The sequence below is a fragment of the Platalea leucorodia genome (genome assembly GCF_965183815.1).
Source record: "Platalea leucorodia genome assembly, chromosome: 1".
Lineage (NCBI taxonomy): Eukaryota > Metazoa > Chordata > Aves > Pelecaniformes > Threskiornithidae > Platalea > Platalea leucorodia.
The window spans coordinates 99098275-99118955 of record NC_138823.1 but is presented as its reverse complement, the minus strand read 5'-3'; the positions used below and the strand labels follow the sequence as shown (position 1 = coordinate 99118955).

At 42.5% G+C, this 20681-nt stretch overlaps 1 protein-coding gene across 7 annotated transcripts in view; it reads left to right on the top strand.

The window, feature by feature from the left end:
* Positions 1 to 20681, top strand: part of JARID2 (jumonji and AT-rich interaction domain containing 2) — a 227853-nt gene that overhangs the window by 97929 nt on the left and 109243 nt on the right. For 6 of the 7 annotated variants that reach the window (XM_082315890.1, XM_082315891.1, XM_082315889.1 and 3 more), the window contains one exon: positions 669 to 804. In XM_082315890.1, the coding sequence (XP_082172016.1) occupies positions 669 to 804 (136 nt within the window). Of the gene's footprint in view, positions 1 to 668; positions 805 to 14364; positions 14384 to 20681 lie in introns of those variants that run through there. The other variant, XM_082315893.1, reaches the window with a different exon arrangement.

Sequence of the window (20681 nt, the reverse complement as noted above, 5' to 3'; positions counted from 1 at the left end):
ATGACATACACTAGTATTCCTTTTGACAATATAGCATTTGTCTCCTAAAAAGAAAGTAGAAAACATATACCCCGTGGGCCAAATTCCACTTTGCTTTACGCTGAGATAAATTCAGAATAACTTTATTGTTATCAATGTACAACTTCATTGTAACACTGCAATAAATGCAAATCACTAAACCAGAGAAAAAAAAAAATCCTGAGCCAAGAGGCACAAACCAAGGCCAAAATGGCAGCATTCAATTTAGTGGTTTTTTTGTTTGGTTGGTTGGTTGGTTTTTTTCCCCCCTTCCTCTTAATTATCTGGGAGAGCACTTCCTGGCTGTGATAAATTTCTCCATAAGGGATTCATTATGAGGATTTTAACAAATAAGTTTCACCTCCTGTCTAACACCTGGTACATGGCTACTGCTGTTTGCAGGATAAAGGATTAGAGGGACTAATGCTCTGATATGATGATAATAGTTGTGTTTCGTTTCTCTGTTATAGCTGGTCGAGTTTAGGTTGCATTTTGTTACACAGTATTTTTGTTCAGCTTCTCTCTCTCTTTTTTTTTTTTTTTTAAATTACAAATAATCTGTGTAGCCCTAGGCTGTTGTGTTTTGTTTGTTTCGTTTTTGTTTCAGATGCATGCAACTAATATTTCCTTTCCATTTCCTTCTTCTTTAGGATGACAGCGATGGGATTCCCTGGTCAGAGGAGAGGGTGGTGCGGAAGGTCCTTTATTTATCTCTGAAGGAGTTCAAGAACGCACAGAAGCGGCAGCACGGTGATGGCATTACCGGGAGCCTCAAGGCAGTGAACGGTGAGCTGCCTCTGCGGTACTGTACTGCTGGAAGGACTCAGTCCTTTTCAAGACTGTTCTCCTGCTGTAGCGAGGAAGGAGACCAGTGCACCATCTGGCATGCACTGTGCCCTTTTGATCTGTGCAGAAAAACTTGTTTCTGAAGCGCTTAAAATGCCCGGTTTGAACAATCCATATGTTTCGGTTTCTGGTGAACCGATTGACATGGGGATCAGGGTGGAGGGTAGGTGTCAGGCAGGAGGACAGGGCCAGGCTGCTGTTTGGTAGAGAAGGAAGCTCCTCCGATCAGTCTGGTACCTGATTTGCTGAGTATGTCGATAGAGAAGGTATCCATTTAAAGGTGACTGGCTTCATTTATCTTGGGAAAGGACAGCTGAACAGAATTTGCAAATTCTATGTCATTTGATGCAAGAAACTGGATAACCAGTATCTGTAACTCTGGAGTGATCTTGGTCCATGCTGTCTATTGTCCAGAGGTGAAAATAGCACAGGACCTACATAAAAAGATTCAGGGGACAAACACTGGGATGTTGGACTCCTCTAGTTTAGCAGTTCACAGAGCAGTTGTTTAAAGGTTTTAAAAGGAGCTGTAGACAAACTTAGATGACAGGGGCTTGAAAGAAGTTTAATTTTATTTATTTAATCCTTTGGCCAATTATTATCTGTCGTCGTGTCTGCCCCCCTTCCCTTACAGCTTGCTTAAAAAAGCTGTGATGTCCTGAGAGGTGAATATAAAGTGTGCCTCTTTCAGATTCATTCTCTGACACAGGACCCTTTCTTGAAAAGGCTTTGTCATGCTGGCTTGAGCCTTGAAAGTGATGACTAGCAGGATTCAGATTTCTGGGCAGGCTTACCGTTTTCTCTTCACTCACAAGAGCTTATTTGTTTCTTTATGGAGGTTTATGGCAGTTCCTTTTAGGCATGTGCATAACTATACATGTGCTAATGCATTAAAGCAGCAGCTGGGTGCTTACTTGGTAGGTTATTCATATTTATATGTAGCTTGTGTTTTTGACATGGTGAGTCAAATTTCACTGCGTTTTCACTGAGTGTTATTGCCAACAGGGCAAAAACCTAGGGGAATGGCTGGATAACTACAGGCAGCGTGATAAAGTTACTGTGTTGCATAAGCGATTGCGAATTCCTTAATGTGATTAAAGAAGACCTCAGACTTCTGAGTTCAGTAATAATATCAAATACTGATTTGATGGGAAGGGGCATCTAGCTTTAGCAGCAAGCCATTAATAAGCTTGGAGGTGTACACAAAACAGCGCTGGCTTTTTTCCCTCCAACACCTCTGCATCATTGATCTTCTGTCAAACACAATTTCTCTTGGAAAGTTTCTTATTCCGTTGTGGGGGTTTTGTTTAGTCAAAGGAAAAAAGTCTAAAGGCGTGAAGCACAGTAATTGTGTGTTAGGAGGCTTTGATGGTGTGCCAGGTTACAGGATGACTGAGGTTTTTATGGTGTCTAGTTTCTCCAAAGGCAGCTTAGATGAAAAGTGAGTTGGCTGGGAATGCTGTGTCGATGCAGGTACCAGACATGGAGTATGCCACCGGCTTCCTCTGGCAGCGGCACGGCTCGTGTCTTCAGAGCTTGCCTCTCGCATTCAGAACTGTAGCATTCGGTGCTTTTTCTCCTTCACAGAAGTAGGTGATCAGTTCTTTGGGGGGGTTTGTATTGTTTGGGGTTTTTTTTGTTGTTTGTTGTTGTGTTTTTTGTGGGGTTTTTTGTTTGGTTGGTTGGGTTTTTTTTGAGCCAGAATGATATTCTGTGTTAATCTTGCTGTTTGCTAAATGATTCTTTAAATGCCCTGTCTCAGCACTGCTCTATTTCAACATCGCTGTCCGAAAGCTTTTTTTATCCACTGACACTTGGAAGAATGTTTCATTATACAGAGAAAAAAGATTTGCAAAAGGAAGGAGGATTGATATTGTGTGGTGACATTAAGAAAATCTATTTAAATATACGGTTTGTTCATTTGTTCTTCTAAAAAAAAGTAGCCGTGTATTTTCAAATCCACAGGTCTCTGTGGACTGAGGAAAAAGCAGGTCATCCTAAGAAATTACTGAGCTATTCTGATTTTAGAGAAATGTACTATTTTAAGGGTGAGCCTTAGATCCATGATTTCATACTGTTGGAGTAAAAAATATTTCCTTGCATATGTCCTTTGTTCCAACATGCAGGCCACAACCAGTGTTTCTTGCGTGTTACTCCAAAAGGTAGCATGCAGTTAAATATAGTTTTATGTGAGCGATCCCTTTATTAATATTCAGCACCTATAGCTCTCGAGGAGGGGGGTGGGGGGAATCTAGCTGAAATAATTTGAAGTAAGATGTGTTCAGTGCCTCTGTAAAACTGGGCTCCCCTGGCTTGAATTCTGGTTAGGGTGCTTTGCCTTGCAAAGATAAAGGAAAGTGCAGGGTTTGTGCTGCACAACCCTGTCGCTGTCCCTAGTGAACTCTGAAGGGTATTGCTCCTTCAGCTGTTGAAAATCGAATAGGTCACCTTCCAGTACCTGGCAAATTTAAGCATTTGCAGGAGTGGGAAGGCGGGATCTGAGCGGGGTCTCATGTACTTCTGAGAGCTCAGGGGATCGCGAACAACTAGGTAGCAGAATTTGATCTTGGTTCCACTGTCTGTAGTGCAGAGAGAGTTTTTTTGTTTTATAACTGTTATCCCTTAAATCTATTTATTTATAGACTTGCGACCTGTAATTTGTTTCAGTAGAAAGTACTTACTTTTGGCAATAGAGGGAGGTAAAATACGCACCAGCCCCCTTGCATTTGGTGCCTTTAAGAAGTTTTTATGGATTTGAAGTGGCTGAAGGTGCATAAACATGCTACAGAAGTTACTTTGCCAAGCTACAACTAAACTTGTACAAAAATGGTTGTCATTGGTATTTCAGCTGGTGAGTACAGTAGTATTGTTAATGATTTGGTAGCTGGAATAATGGTGCCTCTTTAATTGATAGTGTGAAAAGCAAGTTAATTTTAAATGTGAGAGATGAACCCATTAACAGGAGTCTTTTCTGTAGTAAAGTTTCTGCAAGCTCTAAGATGTCCTGATGGTGGCTCAGAGACAATTAACTTCAATGCCTCTCTGAATAATAAAAGAAAAATAAAATTTAAAATAAATAAAAATTCAAATTGCTTTTGTAGATTCTATGTATTATAATACCTTGGTTGTCTCCGCCTCACTATTAAAGATATTTGTTATGCTGAAAACAATCCTGCCATTTTCAGTTTGTGGCTGAAACCCTGTTACTTAGGTGGTTCTGATTAAAGTAGCGGGATTTTGTTTGGGGGTGGTGGTGTGTTTGCAGGTCCCCTTACTCCTACCTTTTTTATATCTCCTTTTCACCTGGTAATTTTTGCTTCCATGTTCGTGCTGCCAGTTATTTTTCATCCTAACTGTTTTTCTGCTTTCTTTACTCTTATTTCCACCACCCCCCAGCTAGAAGGATTTCAGAGAAAGGCAAGCAGGTGTATTATTGCTGTTGTATCAGTGGATATATTGCATGCGTGTTTATGTTGACTCTAGATATTTGCAGAGTACAGAATGACACCCTACAGTATGCTTTTGTTTGCTCTGTGTTCCTCTCCAGCACGTGGGAATATAAAATCTGAAGGAAGTGCTGCTGCAGGTTGTCAAGAAACCCTCTGCAGCCCTAAATGGGATACTGGAACTCTGATTATGGAAACAAGGTCATGCGCTGGAAAACCCAGGGGGACCTCTTTAGTGATTTTGATTACTGCTGCCTGTCATTTGCGTTAGGATTTTAAGAATAGGGATTGGTGTTTGGAATAGTGATACCAATTTTCAGAGATCCTCATCTAAAAGGAAAACTAATTCCCTTGGGAAATTGTTTTCTTCTTGTGTAGCTTAGAATGTGAGATAAGGCTGTAAAAAACGCAATGAAAGATGTAATTATTGCTTGCGTTCTGTTTACGAGAATAAATCCAGTACCCTCAAAAGAGTACATCATAAAGCAAATTTTTATGACATAAGATTTTAAATTCTATTTTTCAAAACTTGTGATAAACAAGAAATTTGTGATACAGAAGTACTAGTGTTTCATAAATGGAAAAAGTACCGAAGTTTGCTTGGTTTTTTTTACGGTGGTTAGTTAATCTACAGAGATGACAAACCAGATGCTAGAATTATTCAAGCAGATAGTGTGTTTTCACCAGCTATACTTTGTCCTAGAAGGGTGTCATGGCAATTTCCAAACATGCCAGATAGGTTAAGCTTGTGGCAAACGTGATCTAGGTGGGAAATCAAATGGAATGCTTTGGTTCAAGGCAGAATTTGGAATTCTTGCTCATTTGGTAAATAGAGATGAGTAAAAATATGTATTTCGCTATTCTGAGAGATTTCACCTTACATTTAGGGTTATTAAAGTCATTTATTAATTGTATGGGTGTTCTTTAAACAGAGAGGGAACAACGTCAGCACTTTGATGGAGGTAGTGGTCGGTCCACGGATGGCTGTGGTGCCCCTTCCTCCCTTGTGCTGGTCTGCTCCTGCCCTCAGCCATTCCTGCACAAAAGCTAACGTGACTTTCGGCAGGCCATGTCGAAACGAAGGTGCCCAGTGGTAGTGTGGCGTGGGGCTTGGTTCCTCTGACTCCAGCTTGTTGGTGAAACCTCTATTCCCTGACCACGTGGATGGTACCCCAGGCATGGCGTAAAAATTGCGACAGACGTGATAGAAATGCCTTAATACAGCTAAGCCGGGTGCTTCTGCTCGGTGCCATGCATTATGTGCCAAAAGCCAACTACGTGGGGATGGCAGCAGCTGCCAGCAGGGCAGCCACGTCTTCTCTGGGCTGAGGCCATGTCTCTTCTCTTCCCACTTGCGCAGATGAAAACACAGCAGCCTTCAGGGAAGTGCTGTCGTCTCAGCTGCGCCCCTCTGTGCACAGAGCGGCGTGCGCCGCCTCCTTCCCTGGACCACCACCCAGCCTTTAATTTTGAACAAGAAAGTAGCCCTCTTCATTCACTATGATAGTTCAAATATACTGGTAACTTCATCTCTTTTATTTCTGAAGGCTGCAATTAAATACTGGAAGAAGGTTTTATGCTAACGTTTGTCTAGGGAGCTTTTCACTCCATCAGTGATGTGAAATTGCATTTGTTGACAGTGGGTAATGTCTGTCTGTCTCCTAAGCTTTAGCAGAAGATTGTAAGCGTGCCAAGGACCCTTGTCTGTGTAAGTGGATTTTAAAAATGCATTTACAGAAACAGAAATACCTCTTTCAACTTTGCAGTATTTCCCCTTTACATTCACAGTAAACAGCCTTTTTGGCTAGTTTTAAACTGTGATTAAATATAGATGTTTTCAACTAAAAGGTTCAGAAAATAAGCATTTGAGCAGATCTGTCATGGTACTCAACATCACTTTCACTTTGGTGCTTGCTGTCAAGTGAATTTAAAGATTAACAAATAAATAACAGGATGTTGGGGTTGGGCACCATTGAAAATTTCCAAATCTCTTTTCCTTTCTTTGTTTTGTAGAACAGAATTAATTTTTGAGCCTGCCAGGGCCTTGCTTGTTCATGGGCTGACACAGGCTCGTTTTGCATTTTCCATCATCACCACTTGTAAAAATTCTGCCGGCCAAATTGCGCCCTCAGTGATCTCTACCCAATTCGATTATGTCCAAATTGTGCTCCTGTCTTAATAAAATTTCAGTGTTCGGCAAGACTGCCAGAAAATTTTCTCTTACAGAACACCCATCGTCCTTTTTCTCTCAAACATAACAGAGGTGGATATTTTTTTAACCAGGGAAACAGAGGAATCGTGCAATTAATTTTCTTTCATGGCTATCTAAAAAGTGTTGCTATTGCACCTGAGTGCATTTCTAGTCAAAGTAATTCTAAAAATAATCTTGCCTCCCTGCATATTGCTAATTGTAGGTAATGGAAAATGAAAACGGCAATGAACAATCTGCAGAGGTGCGTGCATAATCTGTAGGAGACTGAGTTATTGTAGGCCTAAAATAGATAAGGTGAGGAAAAGTAAGAAAATGTTCAGCAGTAGCTGATGAGTCTGGTCCCCCTCCTTTCACCTCCTGTCTTGTGCTGGCTCTGCCATTTGTCTGCCTGGGCAGTGCAGCCGGTTCAGTGTGCTAAAGTGCTAAAACTAGCCCAGAAAAATGATTTAAAGAAAGAAATAATTTTCTACTAGTTTAATGAACTACACAGGTTCATCAAGTGGTCGGATGAGCGGTGAGTGCTCATTTGGTGGAAATGAGGGGCCAGAGTACCTTGACTGAAAGCTGGAGGAGACGACTGGACTTGCCCTGTTTGATAGTAGCAAGCTGCTCGATTGGCCCAGTCATCTTGTCTAACCGCAGCCTTAGGATTGGCGCAGTCGTCTCGTTTAACCACAGCCTCAGATGCTAGAAGGGACAACAGTTGCCAGAAATAGGAGCAAAAAAAGATGCAGCTTAAAAATTCGTTGAAAAGTGCTTGACAAATATAGATGCTAGATTTACATATTTCTTTAAAAAACAAAACAAAATAAAACAAAACAAACAAACAACAAAAAACCCCAACAAAACAAAAAACCACCACTGATGTAGTGGTGAAAGTCATTGCATAGACTGTCCATGAAACAAAACTTTGCCTTAACCCCAATAGGGGACAACAACTTGTTTTCCTTGACTCAGGGTCATTCTGCATAGCTGCTGCTTTGGATTTATGGTTTGTGTCAGCAGTCTGAGGAGCACCCTTGAGCGCAGACAAGCAAACTGCTTCATTCTGTATTTGTCAGCCATAAAATTGCCAGTGAGCCTAAAGTTGCACCCTGGCATCTTTTTGGCTGGCATGTACAGCCAAAAGGATGGTAGTGGTTTTACGTTGTAGGATTGCTAGCTCTGTCAAAAAATTGTACCTTTTGTCAATTTTAGTTTGCTTGTTTTAGGAATGAGAGTAAGACATAACTTGGGCAAAGCTGCTTTTTTTGACTGTAATATTAAGTGAGAATCCAAAGTGGTGCATCTAACTTGACCGTTTCTTTGATTGGCAGATAAAGAAGTTTAAGTTTATTAACAATTATCTTTTTAATGACTAGATTTTTATTGGAATGTTAAAAATGAGAGAGATCTGCTTAGAGCATTGTCCTTCAAACTGACAGGTTGGGGTGGATGAAGTTCATGCCGATGATCTGCTGAGATGAGTGGCGGTTGGTGCTGGTCACTCTCTCCAGCTGTTGAGTTGTGTTAAGAGGAGGTAAAGAGATAGCTTGTGGTTTACATAGCTGCTTAATTTTGTTTTGATTTCTGTTAAAGGTGGTGTAAATGATGGAGTTCCACAGCATGATTTGTCTGGTGGATCATGCTATCGAAAGGGATGGAAAACTTGCACAAAGTGCAGACACAAAGTGGAGATGAAGGCAGCAAGCCAGCAGCATGCTCAGAAAAAGTGAGCACAATGCTTCTCTCTTCAAGAGCAATAGTTCTCAGAAGGCATGGGAGGGGGGAGAAAGGTACTCTACCCTTTCTGTCTGTCTGATGCCCAATGCTTCTCATCGTTATTATTTTAGTGTTTAGTAAAATGTTCTACTGGAGACCAAAGGTCTGCAGGTTGGAATACGTAGCTGCCGTTGTAAAGAAGGTTTAAATTTCAGTACTCCTGTTGTTCCCCCATTGCCTATGATTGGCAGAAGGAAACTGTGCATTAAATAACTAATGTTTTTAATTTGAAGGACAGAAATAAGGGATATAACCAGAAAAGCAGCAAGGAAAGAAAAAGTCAGTCATTGAAATAGTATACTCTATTAAGAAAATAGGAATGCAACAGGAAATAAAATCAATGTAACAAGTAAAAGCAGAGAGAAGTTTGTCATACGCACATACAGTGTAATGCAGTTTACTGTAGTCAGTCCTAGGGAACTGTATTTTCTGAAACTGTCTGTGCTTAGCTTTGAATAAGGCTTCTGCTTATTATTTTTACGCTATAGCTTTGAGCTGTTAGTGCAAGACTGTATTTTGTGGAGCACTTTCAGAGTATTAGAACGCATTTTCAGTCTTCAAGGGCCTGTCTTGTGTCTTACAACCTCCACAGCAGTTTTACTGTGACATGGGGGACGTTTTAGAAATGGCTTGCTCTTTGAAAGAGTGGAAAGAGTTTGAGAACTACTCAGTCCAGCAGGACGTTCTTAAGGCCATTAGGCTGTGTTTAATCAGAGCAGATGTCATGTGTGCTGGTAACCTTATCGTACCAACCCTGGCAGTAAAGTGTTGTAAAAGAAAAAGTAGAGGTTAGTGACAGATGGCTGTAACTGCTGATGGGCACAGTAGTCATTTCTGCAAGTTGCCTGACACCAGTGCACCTTACTCTTCACCTCAAATACCTTCCATTACCTGTGTTCCTAGGCTTTGACTTATTAAGCGTACGAGTTGCCAATCGCAATGGATCTGGGGATCCTTGTAGTGACATGGAGTAAACCGAAAATGTCGGTATATTGGTATTGCGTTATTTTTAGGTGTCATTAACCCACATTTGAAGGTAGAATTTCTGCTGTGAAAAGCAAGAAAATCAGTTGCCTTTTTGAGCAACAAAACTCTTCAGGAATTAGTCACGTTTATTTCATGGCTCGTAACAGCCTGGGAGATTGGTCCATGCTCTGAGCTCATGCCTCCATGTTTCACTTCGGTTTCTGTGGGATCTTTTCAATTTAAAATCTCCAAGAAACTGTTGTGAAATAACTGCTGTCTTTCGATAACTGATGATGATGAGAGGTTCATCACATAGCAGATACTTCCCAGCGCTTGTGGGTGAATGTTTTCCGGAAAATAAATATAGCTTAGCATGTATACTGTTAAGTCATAGCAGATTGCTCTGCATCGTAATAAATGTGCATGCATTTTTGAATCCTTCTTGTGTGTCTGACTAGCACAGATTTATTACATGCAGTTAATGTGATGTTGTATCCAGAATTAGATGAATACATGTTTTCAATAACCTGCCTTTGATGTCCTTTATTTCCCAATTTAAATGAATTTAATACTGTGAAGGGGGTGTCCAGTCAAAGGTGTAGATGTAGAAGCCTTGTGCTTAGGGCAACAGGAGATGGTGACAAGCTTGACTCTCGAGTGTTTTTCTGGTACATCTGAAGGAGTTTGCAGCTCTGAGAGCTAAAGGCTGCTGAATTTCTGCCTTTTTCCATCCTGTTTTCTCCCCTCACAAGCCTGTTAGTGAGCATTGCGATTGCAGTCGGGACCGTGTGATGTTTCAGATCTGTCCACTAAGAGGCTAACTCATTCCAGATAAGCCTTGAACAGACAACATTCATTTTTTACTTTGCTCAGAATTTCCTGTGCTTTGTTCTGCATCTGTTTGTGAAGGACTGCGTTATCTTTGAAAGCCTTCATCTTGTTTTCTTTATTCAAGCTATACGCTAAAATGGAAAAAGGGAAGAGCTGGAAGGAGCCCAGCTGGAGCAATCTGCCAAGGATCCCACAGAGGGACGGAGCTGGCAAACTCCTGAAACCTCTTCAGCTGACCTCTGGTGCAATTTGGGAAGTCAGGAGATAAGCCACTTTTCCTGCAAAGATTTGGCCTCGGCCAGCCGTTCTGAGTAATGCCCAAAGACCGCACCAGCATTTAATTGCATTTTTCTCCTCCTTCGCTTACCCCTCACTTAGCTTCAGTAGTGGTTGACCTTAAAAATATTTCAGTTTAGCCTCTTCCTAGTCTTTGTGTGCGTGTGTGTTAACAGATGTGTTAGAGATAAATCACACCTTGACACGCTCTGTTTCAGCCAGGTTGCCTCAAAAGCAGGTTCTTCCTAAAACACCTCCCTCAGACAGTGGTTGTCTCCTCTGGTGCTGTGAAAGGTGAAAGCATTTCATGGCCAACTGTTTTTAAAGATGCTCTGTTTACTGTGGCTGCAAAGCACCCCAGTGGTTTTATGTCACGCCTGCTGTGTATGAGGAGAGATTGAAAGAAGCTTAAAAGTGATGAAAATGGCACAGAGGGAGTACAGTTTTTACCTTTCTTCACAACGTGGGAATTTTCTTTCTGCTTCAGGGCAGAAATGGTGTCACGATGTTAGCGAAAGGGTGCTAGAGCAATGGTAGAAGCATGTCCTCTCGTACAGGACATGGAGAAAAGGCATCTGGGTTGTACTGAAGCATACAGATGCAGGTGTATTGGATGGAGAGGGCTGAAGAGGAATTTCATCCCCTTCTGTTTTTTCCTGACCCCTGCTCTCTTGCTGTGATGTTGGGATCTCGTTTCAGAGCCTTGGGCTCTCTCTCACCTTATGGCTCTGTACGCCAGAAGGTAGCAGTAGGGTTGTGCAGAGCCTCAAAACTAGGGCATCACACAGGAGTGGGCTGGGGTTAGGGAGAGGCATATTCCTGTTACGTAGTCTGCTTGGAGGGCTCGATTCCACTTCCCTCCTGTTGGTTCCTGTGGTGTGTCTGTCCAGGAACATGCTGTTTCTCTTCCAAGGAGAAGAGTCCTGACACTTCTTTAAAGTGACAATCTACTTGGCAGGACAGTAAGCAAAGATCTTTTATCGTTTTCCCAACATAATGAAATCTGGTGCTTTCTACAGTAGTTGTTTTGCCTCTTTACATCTCAGGAGGTCAGCAACAATTACCTCCAGGTGGAAGCCATGAATAAGGAATAGAAGTTACCAGAATGTGGCTTGAATTCCAAATCTTCTTGAAACATAGTTGTCACTACTCTTCTCCCCCCTCCCCAAAATCAATTGAAGATGGTCTTTTGTCCAGCAACGAGTTCTGTGGTTAGGGACTACTTGTCAAGTTTTATTTAGGTGGAAACCTGTCCCAGAAGCTTTACCTCAACTCATTGTCCTGCAGGGATGAACTTCAAATGCCAGTTTACGTTTGCCCGAAAATGACCTTCTCTAATTGGAATGGACAAGGCTGTCTTAGCTAAGTAGATAAACACAGCCCATTTCCAATTGTAGATTTAAATGCACTGTTTCATAGATTACCTTCACACAGTATGGCGGTGTTCTTGAATATTTAAAGTCTCCTTAACAAGACACCAGAATTCTTCAATTCTTCAAGTAAAAGTTCTTTGTGAAAGAGAGGTTTTTGAGCCATGAGCTGACATTGATCTCTCCTAGGCTGGAGGAAGACTGTTTGGTACAAAGTCCCCTTTATGCCAGCATGGAAGGCACTCCAATAAAAGTGACATGCAAAGTCTTGAAGGTCGATTAACATCCAGAGCATAACACAGGGTTATATACAAATACTCTGCTCATGAAGTAGAATAAATGGGCCATTAGTTAAGGCATTGCTTAGCGCAGAGAACTACCTTTCTTTCTGTTATGGATCTACGCGTCTGCCATTAACAGCCTGAAAAGCAGACTTTTTTAAGGATAGTTCACTGATTGGAAAAGGGAGTTTAAGATACTGTCTGTAAACTTGAATATTGGGGTTTATGGGGAAAGATGGTTTTGCTGTCCTTCAATTTCCCTGGTGTAGTTGGATGTTGAGATGGTGCTGGATTACCATCTGGCTGGATCAAAATTATAACTGCTAAGTAAATTTCTATTTAAAGCTTCTCAAATAATCTTGGACTCGGTGGGGATAGTCTTATGAAAACTAAATTTGCAAGAAAACTTGGAAAGGAACAGACTCTGCTGAGAAAGGCAGACTGGTCTTCAGTTTGTGCTTTCCTACTTCCAGGAGAAATTCTGCCAGTACAGACGAAGGACTCAGAACCTTTACCAGGGTTTTAGGAAAATAGCTTTCAGCTTTTATCCAGTGACTGCTTTTCCTCCTGACCTAGGTTGACCAGATTTTTCTTCAGGCAACAGGAGCCAGAAAGCAGACTGAAGGAGATGGTGTTTTCCATGTCGGCTTTGTTTCCCTTCACTGAAGTTGAAAGCAGTGGAAAAGTACTGTTTTGGTGTCCTCTTGTCACAAGAAGACTTCAGCTTGTGATTTGCTTTTGTTTTCTCCAAAAATGAATGCTATTCTGCAGCTTGATGGAAGAAGTTAAGGAAAGGTGTGCACTCCTCAGCCCCAAGGTTTGGGAGCGGGTGGTAGTGCCAAGTTCAGCAGAAGGATTTGGGGAATTCTTCCAGTGTGAAGAGGGGGAAGGTGCCCTCTATAAGGGGCAGGTTTTGTCCTGATGTGGCCTGTTAGGAGCAGGATATTTTGGAAGGCAACGCCTACTTTCATAGGGAACGTCCTGCTCTAACCCAGGTGGGGCCATGCCAAATGAAAATATGACTTCAGAGGAATTAATCTGCTAATGTGTAAGAAACTTCTGCTGATTATGTCAAAACCATGCCTGTTTTTCCCCCAGAAGCTTATAGCTCGACTGAACCTAGGTACCGTTTTGAGGAAGAAACTGGGTATGGCCCTTCTGATTGAGACCCTGACACAGAGTTTGTGCCTTAGTCAATGACAGGATTTCATCGCAGGAGCTCACACATCCATCGGAGAGCTTAAAGAAATATGCTGGCTTAGTATTTAGTTGAAAACTACAGTGAAAAAGAAAGGGAAAGTTGCTGGAACCTCGTGGATTGCAGAGCTTCCCACGATGCATGTTTTTCCCCTCAAAATTCACTCAAGTACAATCTATGTTTAAGACTACACAAGCTACAGTTTTACTTTACATACTAACCAGTGATGTGCAGGTGTTGCTGAACGCATTTTGGTCCACCTGTAAAAAGAGACCATCTCAAACCTGTGTTAGGTCCCTGAAACACTGACATGTGGCTTCCTTCCGAATTGCAGAGGAGCTGCTCCGAGTCCAAATCTAGCTGCATCTGCTGCCAGTGCCTGTCGTGAGGGATATTACTATTTATACTGCTTTCTGTCTGTGAGATGTAGGTCAGGATTTTTAGCTTATGATTGCTCATGGGACAAATAATTCTCAGATACTTCATGTTAATACCAGAGAATTAGGAGTACTCCCTCTCTTTCTGTTTGGCTACACTCTTCATTTTCTGTCATCGTCCTTTTTCCTCCCTTTTAATTGGAAGGAGGAAAATGTGTTTTCCTGTTTCTCCTTGTACTTTCCCTCTCCAGCTACTTGTGTTTTTCATTCTGTCTTTGTCCTCTTATTTTCTGTGCTCCCTTTGAAGCAGGAGGGTCTGTTCCTGTGCCGTGCCGTGAGGACAACTCCAGGCTGCGTGCTGCAGGCTCAGTGTTACAGCTGTGGAGATCATAGATTTCTTTCTTCCCCTCCTTCTTTCCCTCACCCACCTCCTCCCACAAACTCCTGGGCCATCCAGCCTAATGTGAGAGCAGATTTGCCTTAGTATTTGGAGAAAAGATCTGTAATAAGCACTGGGGACATGCTGGTAAAAAGCATCAGCATGGTATACCAGCTCAGTTGGACTACTGACTGTACATTAATTCTCTAACTTATAATTAGCTATATTAAATTCCAATTTTCTGAAAGGAACCATTATCAAATAACACTCTGTTTGAAATCTCAAAGAAACATAAGGAATGAAAGCTTAGTCCTCTTATGCTTTCATCTTTCAGAAGCAATCCCTATCTCAACATCTTGACCTACATTTTCTTTTTACCCTCTCCAAGAAACATTGTGTGGATTTAATGTCTCAGAAGGGAGGTAAGGATTTTTTTCTATGCATGTGTGTGTGTTGACATATAAAGTTTGGGGAAAACAATGAGGCCTTCATGTCCCCAGTGACTTTTTTTTTTTAACTTGAAAGTGTTTTCCATAATATCTCTGAGGCAGATTTTAAGTTCAGAAAGAAATTAAATGTAAAAAGTCCACCCCGTTCTTTTACAAGTGGTCCGCTTTTATCTACCTAGCTTCTGCCAAAGCCTTTCCTGATTTTACATACCAGTAAAGAAAAAAAATTGGACTCTCCTTCCTTCTCGTATCCTGTTCACCACTTGGGATCCAGTCATACAATTTCTTTTTACCATAAAACGGGATGGGGAGGCTTTTTTGGGGGGTGGGGTACTTTAAATGATGATTTTATTCACATTCATTCTCGCCCTTACTGTGTAGCTGTTTGGTGTTACTAATAAACAATTTTACATGAGAGTTAAACCTTGACCTGGGTGTCCCAAGCGTGCGAAGAAGCAAAGGCTGTCAGTGCATCAAGCAGCTGGTGAAGTTAGGGGCTAATCGGGGTCCCAGCTTTGATGCTGACAATGATGATTCCTGCTCTGTCTACTGCCCCTTTTCCAGAACGCAGCGCAGCGTACCGGCGGTGCTGCTTTCCCGCTAGATTGGTCCATCCTCCCCTGTTGGGAGGGTGGCTCCAATACCCACGGCGTGGTTGATGCCATCCTTTCTGCCTCATCCCATCACGTGGGACTATGGTTATAAAGCAGGACGTCTTGTGCCACTGCAGGATAAATGTTGCTATAGCCTCATCCCTTGTGCGGACAGGCAGAATTCTTCTCCCATTTGTTCAGTATGGTTTTGTTTGGTGTTTTCTGGGGGGCTGGGGGTGGTGTGTGTGTATTAGCACTTTGAACGCACAAAGTGCTAAATGCATGCTAAGCATTAATACTATTTAACAGTCTTTGTAACTTGAGTTGGTTTTGAAATGTGTAGGGAAGGAATGTTCTGACTCCAGGAAGACTTTTGTTGTCTGAACTGCTTCAGTTTAATATGTCTCTTTAGCTTTCTATAGGGTACTGTGAATGTACAGAGGGATTCCAGTCGTCATTTTTGTCTCTCTCTCTCTTTTTTTTTTATTTCAGTATTGTCACATCATCTTGAAATAGAGTTATGCAGTGTTTTTTTGAATATCAATAATGTACTTGTGGCCCTAAATCAGGGTTTTTTTGATTGTAGTAGTACAATGGTGAACTTCAGCGTACACACAGCCTCTTGGGTATATTTTGAAAGCTCGCTTACTGTTTTCATCCTGCATTTCTATGCTGTTCCATTGCATGCACCTCCCACTCCTTCACCCCCATTTCTCTGATGCTGTACTTAAAACAAGAAATATGCTAAGGAGTATCAGCCTTCAGTTACACGAATGGATGGAAGAAAAATTCTGTGCAACAAATTCTTGTTTGGGCAGGGGGGAATCAATATTCTTTAAAAATTGCAAGATAGTACTTTATCTCCTTTGCTTATTTGGAAAGATAAAATCGTTAAATACACATCACTGTGTATAGTCTTGATTGTATAAGTGTGTGATGATGGTCGTTCCAAGGTTTCTATTAAGTCAGGAAGCAGCTAATTGTTGTTTCACTTCCCCTTCTGATGCCCTGAAATGTGAGCAAAAGAAGCTGTTTAATAGCAGCAGAATATTTCATGGTGGTGGAATTTCTTTAACTCCTCCGGGGGGTGGTGTGGCGGGAAGTCTCCTTAACATTTCAGAAGCCCTTTCTCCAGCATCAGGTTTTCAAGTCGCTGGCTCCCTACCCCAGCTCTCATCTCTTCCCCCCGTGGTTCGCCTGTAGAGCTCACAAAAGGGAGGTGAAAGTAAGGTTAAGCTGCTGGTCTCAAGAGCTAGAAATAGAGATGGAAATTGCTTGGCATATGAGGAGCATTTCCTTAAAGGCTGTTACAGCGCTGACGTTTCATATGCCGACGCTTCGGAGAACTGCATTAATGCTAGCAAGAATCGGTTGTCCCCACAATTAAAATGAGAACAGCCTCTGCGTACTCTCTGGCAGGTGGCTGCAGTCTGCATTATCTGAGGCCTTTAAGCTTGTGTCGCTCTTGCTTTGGCCTGTGCGTCATTCCTGTGGTGAGATACTCGGAGCTCAGCTGACGGCCGAGCGTGGGCTCCTGCTTTGTCCCCTTGCCTGCTCTCCAGTCACTGCAACACTGGAGCCGGTCTGGGAGGGCAGGGGTTTCTCCTAAGCATCTTCCAGCTACAGATTTATTTCCAGGCGTGTTTTTCTCCATTGCACGTGCCCAGCAGGTAGACAGCTGCTGCGCATCGGAGAGACGTCCGCCAACCCTTGCCGCCACTGTCGGCATCGCGTAGGAGATGGCTGGGATCCTTACCTTAGGCAAAGGCTTAGTGCTCGAATAGAGGTGAAATGTCATCGCTCCCGTGCACGCATATGGCAGAACAATTTGTTCATTCGCGTTGGGCTTTCATATTGCACTTGTGATTACAGTTTGCGGCAGTTGGTCTAAACGTTTTACTGTCACTGTCACGAGCCTTCTCTCCCCTGACAATAACTCTGCAAACAGATTACAGGGGGCTGAGTCAAAACAGCAGAGCAGCTCTTCATCCCAAGCATGAAGTGTACTTCTCCGACCTTTAATTTAAGAAAGTCAGGAAATGGTACTCACTTGCCTGCCCCCACTAGAAAAATAATAAAAAAAAAAAGGAAATCCCTTCCCCCGGGAAAGGGTGAATACAGTTCTGCATGTACAGCTTTCACAGAAAGACAGGTAGGGTTTTTTTGGTTTGTTTTGGGTTTTTTATGCAACCTGTTTTTGAAAATATGTTTGAAATATGTTTGCTTACTGTATGGAAAAAAAATATTTTTATAGCGACGTTGCTGTTTCATATGTTAAAATTGTGCCGGGTATTTTAAAATATATATAATGAATTTAGCAAGCTTAGATGTAAAACCAGTGACAAGGAGGAAGGCATCCCCAAAGTTCAAAGACTGAGTTTTCGGGGCTTTCCAGGTGTTTGAGTTTCTGTGTTGTTTTACAGTGCCTTGTAGCTGCTTTCTGTGAAGAAGAGGAAATAAACGGTACACTGGGTAGATGGTGTCAAGGGGAAGGGTTCACTCCCAGGAAAAGCCGTGGCTGGTTTTGCCCCGAAGAGAATCACCTTTCCCGACTAGCAGTGAGGTGCCAAGCATCGTGGATGAAATTTAGGGTTACAGACAAAAGCCTGGGAAACCAATGGCCTTAAAAAAAAGTGTTTGAGAATTGCTCAGGCAGCTTTCTTCCCTCCCCTCCTCCCGGGATGTCACAGGGCCTTATGCTGACATGGTTGTCAAGCCTACGTTAAGGATCTCAACAGATATGCGAGCGCTCAGGCTGGCAGGGAGTTGGAAATTTGGCTGCCGGCGGTGCCGGCAGTGCGTCCCCGGCGTTGCGGGAGGCAGCCTGCCTCCCTGCCGTGTGGTGCTGCCTGTGGTCCAGCTGGGCTGCCTCGACCTCCTGGGGCACGGAAGGGCTGTCTGGCATGTCGCTGAAGAGGCTAGGGTGTTAACTTAGAAGTGACTGTGGCCTGGTTTTTTTTTAAAGTCGGTGGATATTTAATCGCTCTAAACTTAGTGATCATAATTCAAGCGCTTAGTAGCAGGAGGTGGCATGCCAGGGAAAAAAAAAAAAAATCCTTGTCAGTGAAAGAGGTTGACAGCTTGACTCCTGGAGCTGGCTGATGGATGATCTCAGAGTTAGGGAGGGCATGTTCACTAAAAAGTTATTGAATATGTGGAGTGAAAGTAATTAAAATGGTTTAATTCAAATATCTGTCATATGTGACTTGAGTTCTTGTAGAATGTCTAGCATTTAGCTCAATTATTTTTTCCCAGGACAGGAGGAGGACTTTTTCCCTCCTTTTCTTTGACTGAAAGCTCCAAGCATCTCTAGTGAAGAAACAGCTGAATCCGTACCCATGTCTGCTGGCTGCGTGGGAGGGTCACTGCTGCTGCATCACCAGGCTGTGTGTTCTTGCAGCAAACAAGATCTTCATCGCTCGTGTCACATCAGGGGAAAAAATATTTCTTCTATCTGTCTGGAGGGCTGCCCGTGCTCCTGGCAAAAGTCACGAAAGGCAAATCCTCAATGACATGCATTAAAATATCAAATGGGACTATGCAATTAGAAGTGTGTCATTCAGCATTTGCCTTTCATGGCTTTTGTCACACAGGGGCAGAATCGGAGACAATTAAGCAGAGGATAACCTCCCCAAAAGAGCTTTCTGGCACTTCTCTCATCCTTTCCCCATCTTTTTTCCTACAGCACGCTGCTGTGCTAGACCCCTCCTCCTGTTCCAGAGTCTGATGTTTTGCTCACTGTTGAGGTATATGTAGAAGTCAAGTCCTACATTTATTTCTCCTGTCATTTAATTTAATTTGGTTTACATGAGAAAGACATTAGCTCAGGCTGCCTGTTGTTGCTCCTCCGAAGGGCTGGGCTCCCACAGACGGGTGCAGCGGAGGGCTGGCCCAGTCCCTGCCAGTGAGCGCCTTCGCAGGCCCAAGATGCTGACTGACTGTGACTCTGGTTCCAGAAATGGGCCGTTCGTCACCTTCATCTGCTGAGATCATAAGCCTGCCCTGTTTGTGTGATCCCTCACCGCAGATCAGTAGGAACCGTGCTTCGTTAGAGGAAAAGCGTGTAGCAAATGTTTGTCAAGATGCTGTTTTGCTGTTGTATCTGGTTTCATGCAGATATGCTGTTTTCGAATTATACAGCCTGTAAGGGTTTCCTAGAAATCGTAACAAATATAGCCAACCCTTGCTAAGCCTCTGGGTTTTAGCTGCACATCTCTCCCTTTTCAGGCTCCCAAGTATTCTTTGCTAGCAGTGAGACATTGCATGCCTTTTTATTTCCCTTGGTTTATTTGCACATTCATATGTTGTGTTTTCTTCCAATTAGCAGGCTCTTCTTTTCTTCACTGTGTTCGCCTTTACCTTCTTTCTTCCTCCTTCGTTTATACCCTGTGGAGACACAATTGCTAATTTTTACCTTCTAGTGTAGAATAGCTGTTGTCTGGAGACATGCTCTTGGCATAGCTTTCCTTCTCATGTTACTTAAAATATCACAATGTCTTTTTTAGATTTTTTTTTTTTTTTTTAAATACTAATCTGTCTAGTCCCTTGGTGCCAAGGTATGGGTATTCTTGAAATGTGGATTTATTGTTCCTTTGTCCATCCATTCCTAGTGGAAGCTTAACTCTGAAATAGGGTGAGGTATGTTACTGAGTCTAAAAGCAAATCCCAGTGATGCCGAGGTGGTGGGAAATAATGGACTAAAAAATGTGACTGCTATAGTGGTGTATTACGGCTAAGATGGATCTGTAAAAGTGATTCAGAAGGGGGAGGAATTGCGCTCACTTGGTGCTCACATATAGGTGACAAAGACCTAAAATGCTGACTAGCTTGCTTTACTTAATTCTTATTTACTAGAATAATCCATGCTCTCTCCCTCATGTGAGGGGATATTGGTGAAGAACAGGCAAAAATACTTTGGAAGCTGAGTCAGTAACTTTTCTCCAAATAACTGTCAAATAGATATAAACCAAATAAAAGTGGAAGAAGCAAAACATTTTAAAATTAAATGCTTTCTTTCACAGGCATGTTGAGTACTTCCTCGACACTCTCCTCTTGTGGCATGTTACCCTACTGGTTCTCCATTCAGCCATAAAATTCTCCAGAAAAGGCAGGATAAACAAGATGTGATAGTTTTGGTGTAAAAACCAAAGAATAATTTATTCATATGTCACTGATAATTTTGTTAGTACCTGAGAACTTAGACTTTTCTCTCTCTCAGTGGTTATGCCCGTTTTTCTATCACTGATGTCCTTGAACTAAATAGAGATAAATTACACTTGTGGACCTACTTGTGCCTGTAATTTCAACTAAAATGCACATTTAACTCTGTTTCTGGATTGCATATGTTATTATGAAATGAGAGAAGATGTCCTGTAGGACGGATGTCCCTGGCGTAGCTGCAAATCAGAGGGCACTTGTTCTCCTCAGGGAGAAATAAAGCCACTCTGTCCGGCGCCAAAATCAACACAAGGCACACACCACGGAGGGATTTTAATAATAACCCCACATCTCACATCGTGCTTACTGTCTGTACCCCTCCCTTGCGCTTCACTGTAGTGGTTGACCTCGCTACCTTATTTTACAGCTGGGCGAGCTCGGGGAGGGGAGGTGAGCTCTCTAGGGGCACCCGCTTGCGCGGTGGCTGCATCTGGACAGAGTCCAGGTCCCCGCATCCTAAC